Source organism: Aspergillus pseudodeflectus, assembly GCF_044049435.1.
Source record: "Aspergillus pseudodeflectus strain CBS 756.74 chromosome Unknown BJX68scaffold_13, whole genome shotgun sequence".
Taxonomy (NCBI): Eukaryota; Fungi; Ascomycota; class Eurotiomycetes; order Eurotiales; family Aspergillaceae; genus Aspergillus; species Aspergillus pseudodeflectus.
The window spans coordinates 553,008-565,332 of NW_027263789.1; the positions used below are offsets into that span (position 1 = coordinate 553,008).

Genomic DNA, 12,325 nt, shown 5'->3' on the forward strand with positions numbered 1-12,325 from the left:
TCCAGACGTGCAGAGGAAGTGGATTCTCGCCGCTATTGCCGCCGCTTGTTTTTTGCTCCAAACTCAGACACCGCCGCCGCTCCTGCTTTCTCTTGCCCTCCGAATCCCTGTTCTTGTTCTTGGTAGTCCTTTTGGCTCCATTGCCCTTTTCCCCTCTTCTTTCCTCCTCTTCACCTTCGCGACGACAATCTCCCCTCCGTTCGCTCCTTTACTTCCACTGTTGCTAAGCTCAAGGCGAATCCGCTGCTGACCGAATTTGACCCGACTGTTCCCCTCCGGGACTGCGCGCCGCCTGCAAAGCTCCCGGACCGTTGTAACAGTACATACGAAAGATTCGCTCCGTCCACCACGCGAAATCCTCCGCCCATCTACACCCTGTTGCACCGAAACCTCGTTGCTCTCCGCCTGAAAAAAAGCAAATCTTGCATGGGACTTCATCGCAGGATAAAACCATTCGTCCTTCTTTCGTCCATCGCGATTGCTGAGTATTCCGTCCTCGGAGGGGCATGAGTCCCGCCCGCCCCGTGATTCCAGCCAGTATGACGTCTGCAACTGCCGACTTTGCCGATAAGGCTCCTACGCAAAATGGTGAGCACAGCACCCATGATGCTTCCCCGGATTTCAAATGCACCTTTTTTGTAACCTGGATTCGCCTTTTCTGCAGGAAACCAGCAAACTCAAAACGCAGCCTCAATGTCCAACGAACAAGATCGTGATACCAACAACGATGCTCAAAAGCAGCAGCAGGGACAAGTTCGCTTTTCCTCGATAGCTGAGGAGATTGAGCCGTCACAATCCCATGCATCGAGCACAGCCCCCGCTTCTGGAATTGATCAAGGTCAGATTCAGGATAATGACTTGAGCTCTCTCGCTGCTTCACTTCAGAAGTCTCAGTTGCAAGAGTCCAGAATGTTCAATTTCTCATACGACCCTGTTTCTCTTCCGTCATCAAGGGTACGTATACACTGAATATGTCGACAACATCGTCCAAACCTCCCCGCTCATTAAACGCTAATCTTCGATCATTAGGTCGCATCTCACGAGTCAAGCGAACGTGGGCGCCGAGACGACAATGTATCCGACGCGCCGTCAGCTCATCATTCGCCTGCAGTGTCCGCGATGCAGTCACCTCCTCTTACGCCAGCAGCTACGCATTCTCGGGAAACGAAATCCAGCGACAACGCACCTGCGCAGACGACGGCAAAGCAGGCCCCTCCTCTTCCCCCTTCACAAGCGTCAGCAATCACCCCGTCCGCCTCACCTCCAACGAGCTCGCCTTCTAAAAACACAGTCGCCCAGAGTCTGCCAAATTCTCGCCCTGCCTCAACGGAGCAATTATCGAAACAGAGCGAAGTGACGCAGACATCTTCCCACCCCCTCCATTCGTCACATCGGGCACAGTTTTTCGTTGGTCCTGAAGCAAACTCCCATGAAGAGAGTCCGCCGATGACACCGAGCGTTGGAGTAGACAGTTATACCCCTCCAGGAGCCATCACACCGATTGGCGAGCCGAATGACCCATATGCACGCAGCAAGCGACCCCCCCAGTCCAAAAACCTAGCCCAGCTTGATCAGCGCTTCATCTTCAACGGTCGTGACTTAAAGCGCAGAGGGGTTCAACACGCTCGCCCAGCAACGGCGCGATCGTCTAGCGCTTCGGATCTCAAGGCCAGCGAGAAGCGTGGCGGTCTTTTCGGCTCCAAGAAAGATTTGCGCCAACCAGAGCCAGAAGGCAAGCATCATGGCCATATGTCGGAACTTAAGAGATTTTTTAAGATGGGCCACAAGAAGCGGGGGGAATCGCCAACTTCAAAGAAATCGAGTCGCTCTTCTGGAAAATCCACACCGTATCAGATGGCACCTGACAACGTTCCATTCGCGGACGATCATGGTCTCAATTCCAAGTATGGGAAGCTTGGAAAGGTGCTCGGTTCAGGTGCCGGGGGTTCAGTTCGACTGCTTAAACGTAACAGCGACGGGGTTACGTTTGCTGTCAAGCAATTCAGGGACCGTCATTCTTGGGAGACGATGAAGGAATACTCCAAAAAGGTGACTGCTGAATTCTGCATCGGATCGACTCTTCATCACGGCAATATTATTGAAACATTGGATATCATTCAAGAAGGGACACATTGGTATGAGGTTATGGAATATGCGCCGTATGATCTGTTTGCGATTGTGATGACAGGGAAAATGTCGAAAGAAGAAGTTGCCTGTTCTTTCAAACAAATCCTCAGCGGTGTGGCCTATCTACATGGGATGGGCCTGGCTCATCGGGATCTGAAGCTTGATAACGTTGTGGTTAATGAGCACGGGATCATGAAACTCATTGATTTCGGCAGTGCGGTAGTTTTTCGATATCCGTTTGAAAACGACATCGTTCTTGCTTCTGGTAAGTTTTGAGAGTCTGACTTGGGTATGTAGTACTGACTGTTCTAGGAATCGTTGGTTCCGATCCATATCTAGCTCCAGAGGTTTACGATGAAAAGAAATATGACCCGCGCCCAACGGATGTTTGGTCGCTAGCAATCATCTTCTGCTGCATGAGCTTACGCAGATTTCCGTGGAAACAACCGCGAGTTAGCGACAACTCTTACAGACTCTTCGTATCAACACCAACACCCGGTACACCCGTGCCAGATGCTGATCCGAAACGGCATCGACCCGTCAAATCAGCACCGAATCTGACAATTGCTGCCCATGAGGAGCAATCTTCACACACGCCGCGGACTAGCGAGGGCCGCCCGACCATGGAGACGCCGCCGCGATCTCCGGTAAAGCCAGTTCATCAAGAGGAAAACCGCCCGCCGGACGGTCCGCAGGACAAGCCAGCAGCAACCAATTGCGACAACAAGCCAAATGGCGGCAACAAACCTACCCGCACCACAAGCAAGGAGGCTCCTCCGCTCCCACCAGGCTCGGCGCAACAGTCTGCTCAACGCCAAGAAGTCATCAAGGGGCCTTGGAGGCTCCTCCGGCTCCTCCCTCGCGAGAGTCGCTACATAATCGGTCGCATGCTCAAAGTTAGCGTCAAAGACCGAGCGAGCCTCGACGACGTGTTGACGGACGAATGGGTTCGGAACATCAAGGCGTGTCAACAGGAAGTCTCCGGAGTGGTGATTAGGGCCGAAGGTCACACGCACGTCCTGGAGCCTCCTGCCCCCAGTGTACCGGTTGCCAGTAAGGCCAAATAAGTCAGCCAACAGCTTGTGTATAATGATCAACCCGAAAAAGCTTTGTCTTTCTATCTGTGCGCTCTCGATGCATGGCGTCTGTTCCTATAACGCCCCTTCCGTTATGATTCTTTACGGCTTTGCTAATTACAACTAGACTAATATGTCTTGCCCTGTTTTTCTATGCTGTCATTACCCTAATTCCTGTCTGACCTTTATTCCTCTCTATCCCGGCGTCGTGGTGATGTGGGGTGAAGTGGCAGCAGAGTGAGCTATTACGCTAGAAGCATTTCTTATCATCTTCTGCTCTGCTGTGAGTGCCATTCTCACTGCTTTCTTTCTCATTTTTGGCTTTGCTGTAGTATCGACCTCAAGACCGGCTTGTACATAGGTTGAGGTCCGGCTGCACTTTCTGCGTCTCTTATATTACCTGTCCTTAATAAATCTGCCACAAGAGAAGCTAGCGATAGATAAGAAATCAATACAACTGTCTGATCCTCTGGTCCACATCGGCCTAGTAAGTATAGATAGCTTGTAGCAAGTTAAACCGACATCGGCAGCGATAAGGAACCCTCCGCGGGTGGATTCCCGAGCCCGACAAAAGTTGTCATCCCCGAAACGCCGCACCCACCTCATCGTCTTTCCAACTCTTCAATTGTTGCATACCCGGTTTTGTTGTAATAAGCAACATGCTAAGCTGAAAATCACAATCTCCTAGCAACATTACCAACGTCTTAGACTGCACACACCCACCATGACCGAGTCACAAGAGCAAGAGCCCTTGGTCTCCTCCCTCTGGACGAGATCACTAATCGTACGCTAAAGCCCCATGACAGTTTTCAACTTGCCAGACTAACCTCCCATCTCACCTCTAGTCCGGTGCAATAGCTGGCTTGACAGTTGACTGCTCCCTCTATCCCCTCGACACCATCAAAACTCGCCTCCAGAAAGCCCGACACCCCGGCTCCGCAGCCGCAGCAACACCCAACCTCTCTCTCCGCCAAACCATCCGCGGCATATACGCAGGTCTCCCATCCGTCCTCCTCGGCTCCGCCCCCTCCGCCGCATCCTTCTTCATCGTCTACGATGGCGTGAAACGCGCTCTTCTCTCCTCCCCTGATGCACACTCGCAGACCACTACCGCCGCCCCATCACGCTCCCATATAATCCTCACGCAATCACTCGCGTCGTCAATGGGTGAGATCGCCGCTTGCGCTGTGCGTGTCCCGACGGAGGTCGTCAAGCAGCGCGCGCAGGCGGGCCTATTCGGTGGATCGAGTCTTGCGGCGTTGAAGGATATTCTGGCGCTGCGGCATGCGGATCAGACTGCTGCTGCTAATGGTGCGAAGAGAGGGCATGGGCAGGTTGTGAGGGAGCTCTATAGAGGTGCCGGGATAACAATTGCGCGCGAGATCCCCTTTACCGTGTTGCAGTTTACCATGTGGGAGGGCATGAAGGAGGCATATATGAAGCGGCGGCAGCATTCGCATGGTGGAACTATTACCACCGGTGAAGTTATTGCAGGCCAGGTTCCCGCGTCGACGAGCGCAATGTTTGGCAGTATTGCTGGAGCAATTTCGGCCGGGTTGACGACGCCCTTGGATGTTATCAAGACGCGGGTTATGCTTGCGAGGCGCGGAGATGGGGCCGCGGAGAGTGTGCGGATCCAGGCTATTGTGCAGGAGATTTCCGCTGAAGGGTTTGGTGCGTTCTGGAGAGGGGTTGGGCCCCGGGTTACATGGATTGGGATTGGAGGAGCGGTGTTCCTCGGAAGTTATCAGTGGGCTTCGAATACATTGGAGGGGAGGTCCAGGCGTGAGTAAGGTGGGTGTATAATATGCTGTATATATATGTGGTATAGACTGATACATTAGAGATAGAACGTATTAGGAAGATTAAGCCGTCCTAGCTGCGGCAACATCCCGCTTAAACAACTCACCCAGCTCCTCTCTAACAACACAGTTCTGCAGCGAAAAGGACACAGCCAGCTCCTCCAGCTCCTTCTCCGTCTTCCCTCTGAACAACTCTGCCAGTTCCCACCCAATATACTCACTCAGCAACATCTCGCGAATCACACGCTCAAATTGCCGCTCAAACGTCCACTGCTTCGGATACCGGCCCTTCTGGAATTTCTCGTCCACCATCCCCTTGAGCGCAGCGAAGAATGGTCCATACACACCCTTGACCGCGTCGCGGGGCACAATCGTCCAAAAGTCTAGTCCCAGCCGCTGCTTCTTCTCCAGGAATGGTTGGATCAACCTCAGATATGCCGAGTCCTTCTTCACGTACGTCAGGCCCTGATATCCGATGTCCTTATACAGCCAAATCGACCAGCTGATGCCTTCTTCCCGATACATGGCTAGCTGCTGCTCCAACAATGCATAGCGTCCTGCGTTTGCTGCCTTTGCGGCCTCGACGCCGTCCCGGTCGGGGTCTTGGTACACGGGTCCGAACTCGCCGTTCCAGATCGGGACACCTGCTGCCCGCATGAAGGTTATCTTGCGCTCAAACCCACGCCGCAGCTGCTCCTTCTGCGCCTCTGTGCCTATGTATTGCTCCATCCCAGGAAAGCCATACCAGCTGTAGTCGTGGATGGAGTATACCGTGTTGGGTAGTGGGGGTGTGTCCTCGAATGCCCTAAAGTCCATCGCGTATGTGTTACCATCCAGGAAGAGCATATGATCTGGGTCCACGGCGCGGATGGCCTTCTCTGCCCGGTCGTACCATGCCACTAGGCGGGCTCCGTGGTTTCCTTTCGCGTCGAGCGTTGGATCGGCCGGCTCATTGAGAGGGTTGTATCCAGCCACAACAGGGTTTCCGGCATACCGTGCAGCTAAGGCCTCCCATAGCTGTATGGCACGGTCTTGATGGTCCTTGAACTCCCAGAAGGTCGCCCTCGCAAGGCCAGAATCAGAATGCCAATCCTGGTTCTGTCCTCCAGGAACCGCATGCAGGTCAAGAATTACATAGATGTTATGCCGCCCACAGATTTCAATGCACCGATCGAGCAATGCAAAGCCCTCCGGCTTGATTTGCGAGGGGTTCAGATCATCGATGAAATGCCTATAGTTGAACGGTACCCGGATACAGTTGAGCCCGAAAGACGCAAATAGAGCAGCATCGGCGTCTGTGAAAAAATGGTGTAGAAGTCTGTCGAAGAAGTACTGTGCCCGCTGCTCGCCGAGCACCGAGGCCATTTGGGCGCGGTGCTCATGCTCGTGGCCAGCGTAGCCGGTTATGAAGTTCTCCATGTTGAGCATGCCGCCAATGGCCGCACCCTTCAGGATGACGGTTTTGCCGGAGGGGTCGACGAGCTTGCTTCCACTTGTTCGGAGCATTGTGCAAGGTGGCAGAGTGCCGTTGGTTTGGTTGGCCATGGCTGTTTACAGTCAAGAATTGGACTGTTGAGAGGTATAATAAGGTATGTTAAGACAAATGGTGGTGTTATAGGTCCTCTCTTAAGACAATTTCTACACTGACTTATATACCTCAAACCCCGCGAGGCATTGCATTGTGGAGCACTCGAGGTGCGAGGTATATGTTGTAGTATTGAGCCTCTCGAGCGACACTCCCCGACAGGCAAACAACCAGCCAATCATGTCCACTTTGGGTAAATGATTTGTTGAACTTGGCTAAAGAAACCATTTTGCCAACATCTTTGCGTCATTGCAAAGAAGAAAAGCTGTCATTTCGATTGGCGGATGGATCATTTGGCATGCAGCCTTGTCGGAGAGAACCTTGGAGCGCTGAAGCATCGTTGCCTTCATTTCCGGTACCTGAACATCTCCCCCCAGGCAGGCATACGGAGTACTCTTCAAAGCTCGCGAGCATTTCCACGTTCTGGAACCATGTGAGTGAGGCAACTCGAGACTCACCTTGATTTTGAAGCTCTACATGATACGCTCTTTCTACCTCTATCGATCCATCTAAACCCTCATCTCTACATGCTCTGTCATCTCGATCATGCCTACTCGCTAGATGCAAATGCTTAGCCGCAGTAGCTCTGCTGCTGGATAAAATGGTGGATAGGGTAAGAGAAAGAAAAAAGAATGCATGGTATATCCTTCAGTTGATTTCTACTAGATTGTGATCTATCTCTCTGGTCACTCATCCGGCCCATGAGGATTAGGAGATAGCAGTACCGACTGCCACTGGTTATGTCCTCTCCAGTCACTATGAGATCCCTCAAAGCGTGAAGGTCCCCATCTTCCTTGGCTTAACTCCCCGGTGGAACAACTGATCAATCTCAGCCATAGGCCTTCCCTTGAGCTCTGGCACATAAAAGAAGCTCCAAACCGTCGCGAACAAACACAACCCGCCAAAGACGAAACCCACCTTTCCCTGCAAATTCCCCTCGTCTGGATTCACCATATATGGGCACGCAAAGTTCATCGCCACACCGAGGACTGACTGCGTCGCCGCCGCAAGACCCGTGGTGCGTGCTCTCAGCGCGGCGCTACTGGCCTCCCCGAGGACTGTATATGCCATGGACCCGATGGTCGCGAAGTAGACAAAGTTATAGATGACCGTCAGGGCGGCCTGAACCCATTGAGCACCAGAAGTAGGGACTACGTCCATGATTCCAATGAGGAGCAGGATGGTTAGGAGCGAAACCATGCCGGTCAGGAAGACGGTGCGGCGGCCGAGCGAGTTCACGACGAACCAGCTGGCAATGTTGCCCGCTACTCCGCACGCCGTAACCCCGACACCCAGGTTGAAGCTCTTCGACTCCCGCAGCCCTGCGAGCTGGAAAAAGTACGTCGAGTAGCCGAGCACGAAGATGATTCCAGAGGCATGTTGACAGACGAAGACACCCATGCTGATCATCGAGCGCTGCAAGTCTGTTCCGCGGAAGCACTGCGCCCATGAGGTGTCGGGCGAGTTCTCACGCTCAAAGATGACAGTTCGTTCTATGGCGGCCACTTCAGCTTCGATGTCGGCCCTGGGCCCGTAAAGTCGGCGCAAGGAGCGTGCTGCTTCCTCCCGGCGTCCCTTGCGGACAAGATGCCAGGGCGTTTCAGGCGCGAAAGGGAGGCAACCGAGTAGGAAGACAATGAACACGAGTTGCACAGCAAAGGGTGCTCGGAAACCCCAGTTATCCTCGCGTTCACCGAAGCCCCTGATGACAGCACTTGAGAGGAGCTGTCCGATGGCGATGCCCAGATTCACGCCGGACGTGGCCAGGCCGCGGAGCGCAACTGGGGTGATTTCAGACGTCGCCAGCGGGGCTAGTGTGAGCATGAATCCGAGACCGCATCCAAGGAGTATCTTGACGGCCACAAAGCCGCCGTGGGAGAGGGTGAACATCTCGCCGAGGACGCCGCCGGTAAGGAGGAGTATGCCGATGAGCATGGCGCCCTTGCGGCCAATGCGGTCGCCCACCCAGGAGCAGATGAAGGCACTGAAAAAAGCGCCTACGCTGGGTACCGTGTTGAAAGCCGTCTGCCACTTGGCGGGGAGAATCGCTTCGCCGTTTTCTACATATCTACTCATATTAGATCAGTGTCTTCTCAGAGAAGGGGAGAATAGTGCATACCCAAAAGCGCGGCGGAACGATGGCACTGAAAGAACAGCTCCGTTGATCTGGGAGTCGAAGCCCCTGTCTCGGTCAGCGTTTATGCTTGAGGACTTTCGAGATTTTCTCACCAGGCTACACCCGCCATGCCCCAGTAAAAAGCCCACCAGACCACAGCTGGGCTGTCGGTGACGAGTTGATGCAGTGACAGCTTGTCCCTGGCATTGCTCGCTGCAATTATGGTGACATCTTCAACGCCAGTAGCAGCTGCTTCTAGCTTATCGTCGTCCACTTTCTCGAGTGACGATTTGTGATCCATAGTGCTGCGCAGCTAAGAGGATGTATTTGAAATAGAGTGCTGAATGTGAAGTACAGTGTATGAGTCAAGCAGCCGATGCGCTGGGTTATATAGAACTTGGGTCTTGGGTAGCTAGAGACTAGAGGCGTCCATGACCTTGAAAATCTGGGGTAATTAGGCTGAATCCTTCTGTATGGGGTGCGTCAATTGCGTCTTTTGGAAGCGTGGACTGATGTTCTGGCCTGTTGTTCCTCACGACATGTTGAAAAGCGCAGATTGCCCAGTCAATGAGGAGACTCGGCATCTCGATATTCATGGCACCTCCCCAGATTCAGCTAATCCCGAAAATTTCCCGTGGCAAAATGCGACTCGCAATGTCTTGGGAGTGAGGGGTGCGCTGCTGCATGAATACCGTTCGAGCGACACTCCCCGACCCCAGATTTTCTCCGACTCTTTCGGCCGACATTCCGCGGCCTCCCCACACTTTCTTTCTCCTTCAACACCCAACACTCGAGATACAGTGATCATGCCAGAGACTGCCGATAGATCCGGAAAGGAGCGCAAACGGCCGGCTCCTCGTGGCACTGCCTTTTACCCCCGCAAAAGAGCGAACACTGCGTGCCAGGTGTGCCGATCCCGGAAGACCAAATGCGACAATCGCAAGCCTAGCTGCTCGTACTGTCTCAGTGTCGGCGCTGTCTGCAATCAATCACCGGTGGACCTGTCGAGTTTTGACCCTGCTAGTCTCAAGATACTTGAGCGTCTCGATGAGCTAGAACAGGTTGTGCGGGAGCAGCACTTGGAGACGACTTGGAGGACGAGGGCAGCTGTCGTCACTGAGAACGCCAACAGTCTCGGCCAACCTGCTCACTCTTTACCACCAGGAGGAGAAGCCAAAGAGGCCCGGCTGCTGAGCATCTCGCCAGAGTCACCAGATCGGTTACTACGCCTGCCGGTATTCGGCGGCCGGCCCCTTCCAGAGGGGCCTTTGACCGAGGGCCCGCCCAGAGAACTACCGGCTTCTCGGGAGCAACAGCGTCAATTTGTTGGGTTTGACACTTCTTTGCCCGGTGGCGTCAGTGCCCTGCTTGATAACTTCTTTGAATACGTCCATTGCAAAAATCCGGTATTGGAGGAGGCTTGGACAAGACGGCTTGTGTTGTCCGTTGCACTTGAAGGCGCAGACTCGTCAGCAAGCTCCTGTCTAGCACTACTCGTTTGTGCGCTGGGAAGGATCGCAGCGCCATTCGGAGTTAATACAGCAGCAACACAGGATACAGGTCCAGGTAGTGCTGCCTACGCCGAATCCCAGGCTCTCTTCCAAGCTGCGCAGCGTCGCGTTGGCGTCTTGATCGTAACCGCCAGAGAAGAGGATAGCCTTATAGCGCCGCAATGTCTCCTTCTTTCCGGGCTTTACATGATGTGCGTATTTCAGCCATTCTCAGCTTGGCAGTTCTTCATGCAAGCTCTAGCCGCTAGTCAGAGGTTTACCTTTCTGCGGCGCATGTATGCCGGCTATGAGCACAATGGCATCGAGGCTGTCCATAGTGCCGCCACAGCAAGTCGTGGCTGGCAAGAACAGGCTGTCTATTGGTCGGCCTGGAAGTCAGAGCGCGAGCTGCGTCGCTTTCTCTGCCTACCTGACTTTCCAGCAGCCGGCGAGAATGGCCGTCTTTACCCACCAATGTTCCCAACACCCCCAGCTGTTGTCTCAGACAATTCAGCCGATGAACAGCGCCAGCGCTCGTCGTGGCTTTTCTACTTAGCCGAGATCTCACTCCGGCGCTTGCTGAACAGGGTAAGTGGAGAGATCTCAGCTTTGTATAGTACGACTACTTTAGGGACCCAGGGCAGTGTGGAGCTGTCCTCTACAGGCGACGAGGCAAATCTAGCATTTCTTACCCAGCTCGCTGCTCTCGTGCGAGAGTACGAAGAGCAGGGCCGTCAATGGGCGGCTAGTCTACCTGTTGAGCTCTCGTTGGACTCACCGGCCGAGTATGACAATGTGTGCCGCTTTGTGTTGCGTGGGCATTATGCGGAGTACCGCGAGATTCTCTACTGGCCTTTCCTGGCTTACTGCTTGGGCTGCTACTCTCCAGTTGCCGACCTCGTTCAGCTACCACCTCAATCCACTTCACCACTGTCGCAAGCTGCGAGTCCGGCGCAACACATGCCTTCGCCTAGTGCTACCCAGCAGACCTATATCAATCAGCTCGCTGCCGAATGTCTAGAAATCCAGAGCTTACGCATACACATCAACAAGCCAGGTTTCCGCCATCGGCACCACGGCACTTTGTTCCTGATCTATGGCTGCGTACGCAGTGCTCTGACCCTTCTGGCTGCCGCACCGACGGGCCTTCAGATGCCTCGAGGGTGGCAGAACGATGTCGCATGTGTCCCTGGCGACTTACTCCCCTCCTGGCAGGTTGAAATGCCGTGGTTCGCATCATGGCAAAAATTTCTGTTTGAGATATTAGATCAATTGTGAGCAGCGTTTATCTAGTCTTGTTGAACCTGTACAGCAAAGCGGCAGCATGCATTGGCCAAAAGACCCCCTACAGGTATAGAACGCATCATGGCTCGTGATCTCGAAGCAGCCATGCCAACTCCCGGACCTTATCCTCAGTGAGAAGCTTCTCCATGTCTTCCGGAGTCAGGAAATCATGGTCTGCCACTTCAAACCCCGGCACGACAGTCTCGGTTATGAGCAAACCTGAAGATTCACCTCCTTCTCCATCGCCATCCGGTAGGAGATAGCTCGCCTTATAGTCGCCTCCCTCGACAACCCACTGCAACCGCTCCCCGCGGTCAATACTCTGCCCGACAACAAACGACTCAATCGACGCTTTTCCTCCCTCACACGCTGCCCTATCAGCATGAATAACGACGTACCTCCCCCGACCGCGGTGCAGCGTGTGCACCGTGCGGCTGCGATTGCGATGAAATGCCCCCCGGGGCGAGCGGGGTGTGATCAAGTAGAAGATTGAAGTGCTTGCCGCTCGTGTTCTATCCTCATCGTCGCCGTCGCCCTTTTCCGGAGGATTGCTCTTGATTTCGGTATTTATGCCGTGGATACTGTCGTTGTGCTTTTTTATACTATTGACATTTTTGCTGTCATTATAGTACGGGTTTGCGATCCGGAGCGGGTTGCGATCGGTTTTTATGAAATACCCACCTTCAGGATGTGGGCTGAGGTCTAGTGTTGAGATGAGGTGTTGCGTTGACGACGACTCGGTGGAGGGGTTGCTAGGGCAGGGTATTGGGGTTGGGGGATAAATCGGTTTTATGCTTGGGAGGGGGGTATCAAGTGTCATTTTCCTGCAGTAGTATGATAATCTT

General features: G+C 53.7%; 6 protein-coding genes across 6 annotated transcripts; 3 read left to right on the forward strand and 3 right to left on the reverse strand.

Annotated features, from left to right (window-relative positions):
* Positions 1-693: 693 nt before the first annotated feature.
* On the forward strand, positions 694-3,194 carry BJX68DRAFT_265163 (putative protein kinase; the record flags this gene model as incomplete). Its single annotated transcript, XM_071045181.1, has 3 exons — positions 694-954; positions 1,030-2,392; positions 2,440-3,194. The coding sequence occupies 3 exons, from the start codon at positions 694-696 to the stop codon at positions 3,192-3,194; spliced, it is 2,379 nt and encodes a 792-aa protein (XP_070901068.1).
* A 600-nt stretch (positions 3,195-3,794) lies between these two features.
* On the forward strand, positions 3,795-5,049 carry BJX68DRAFT_233472 (putative mitochondrial carrier protein (Pet8)). Its single transcript, XM_071039627.1, has 2 exons — positions 3,795-3,987; positions 4,049-5,049. Exons 1-2 carry the CDS (start codon positions 3,928-3,930, stop codon positions 4,994-4,996), a joined length of 1,008 nt encoding a protein of 335 aa, XP_070901069.1. The 5' UTR covers positions 3,795-3,927; the 3' UTR covers positions 4,997-5,049.
* A 19-nt stretch (positions 5,050-5,068) lies between these two features.
* Positions 5,069-6,511, reverse strand: BJX68DRAFT_274797 (glycoside hydrolase family 5 protein; the record flags this gene model as incomplete). The annotated part of the gene is made up of 1 exon (XM_071047730.1): positions 5,069-6,511. One exon carries the CDS (start codon positions 6,509-6,511, stop codon positions 5,069-5,071), a length of 1,443 nt encoding a protein of 480 aa, XP_070901070.1.
* A 717-nt stretch (positions 6,512-7,228) lies between these two features.
* BJX68DRAFT_45967 (maltose permease) lies at positions 7,229-9,377 on the reverse strand. The gene is made up of 3 exons (XM_071049219.1): positions 8,820-9,377; positions 8,710-8,772; positions 7,229-8,658 (listed from the first exon to the last, which is right to left on the reverse strand). Exons 1-3 carry the CDS (start codon positions 9,005-9,007, stop codon positions 7,359-7,361), a joined length of 1,551 nt encoding a protein of 516 aa, XP_070901071.1. The 5' UTR covers positions 9,008-9,377; the 3' UTR covers positions 7,229-7,358.
* A 102-nt stretch (positions 9,378-9,479) lies between these two features.
* BJX68DRAFT_45973 (Zn(II)2Cys6 transcription factor) lies at positions 9,480-11,517 on the forward strand. Its single transcript, XM_071049220.1, has one exon. The coding sequence runs from the start codon at positions 9,513-9,515 to the stop codon at positions 11,472-11,474; it is 1,962 nt and encodes a 653-aa protein (XP_070901072.1). The 5' UTR covers positions 9,480-9,512; the 3' UTR covers positions 11,475-11,517.
* A 42-nt stretch (positions 11,518-11,559) lies between these two features.
* BJX68DRAFT_265168 (cupin domain-containing protein) lies at positions 11,560-12,300 on the reverse strand (the record flags this gene model as incomplete). Its single annotated transcript, XM_071045182.1, has 1 exon — positions 11,560-12,300. The coding sequence occupies one exon, from the start codon at positions 12,298-12,300 to the stop codon at positions 11,560-11,562; it is 741 nt and encodes a 246-aa protein (XP_070901073.1).
* Positions 12,301-12,325: the final 25 nt, after the last annotated feature.

What these genes read in the sequence shown, in the direction of transcription:
- BJX68DRAFT_45973 (XM_071049220.1), top strand. Translation starts at nt 9,513, where the DNA reads ATGCCAGAGACTGCCGATAGATCCGGAAAGGAGCGCAAACGGCCGGCT.
- BJX68DRAFT_45967 (XM_071049219.1), bottom strand. Translation starts at nt 9,007, where the DNA reads ATGGATCACAAATCGTCACTCGAGAAAGTGGACGACGATAAGCTAGAA. An exon ending in GGCATGGCGGGTGTAGCCTG is followed by an intron (nt 8,773 to 8,819) that starts GTGAGAAAATCT and finishes TGACCGAGACAG; the next exon opens with GGGCTTCGACTCCCAGATCA. An exon ending in TCGTTCCGCCGCGCTTTTGG is followed by an intron (nt 8,659 to 8,709) that starts GTATGCACTATT and finishes TAATATGAGTAG; the next exon opens with ATATGTAGAAAACGGCGAAG.
- BJX68DRAFT_233472 (XM_071039627.1), top strand. Translation starts at nt 3,928, where the DNA reads ATGACCGAGTCACAAGAGCAAGAGCCCTTGGTCTCCTCCCTCTGGACG. An exon ending in TCTGGACGAGATCACTAATC is followed by an intron (nt 3,988 to 4,048) that starts GTACGCTAAAGC and finishes TCTCACCTCTAG; the next exon opens with TCCGGTGCAATAGCTGGCTT.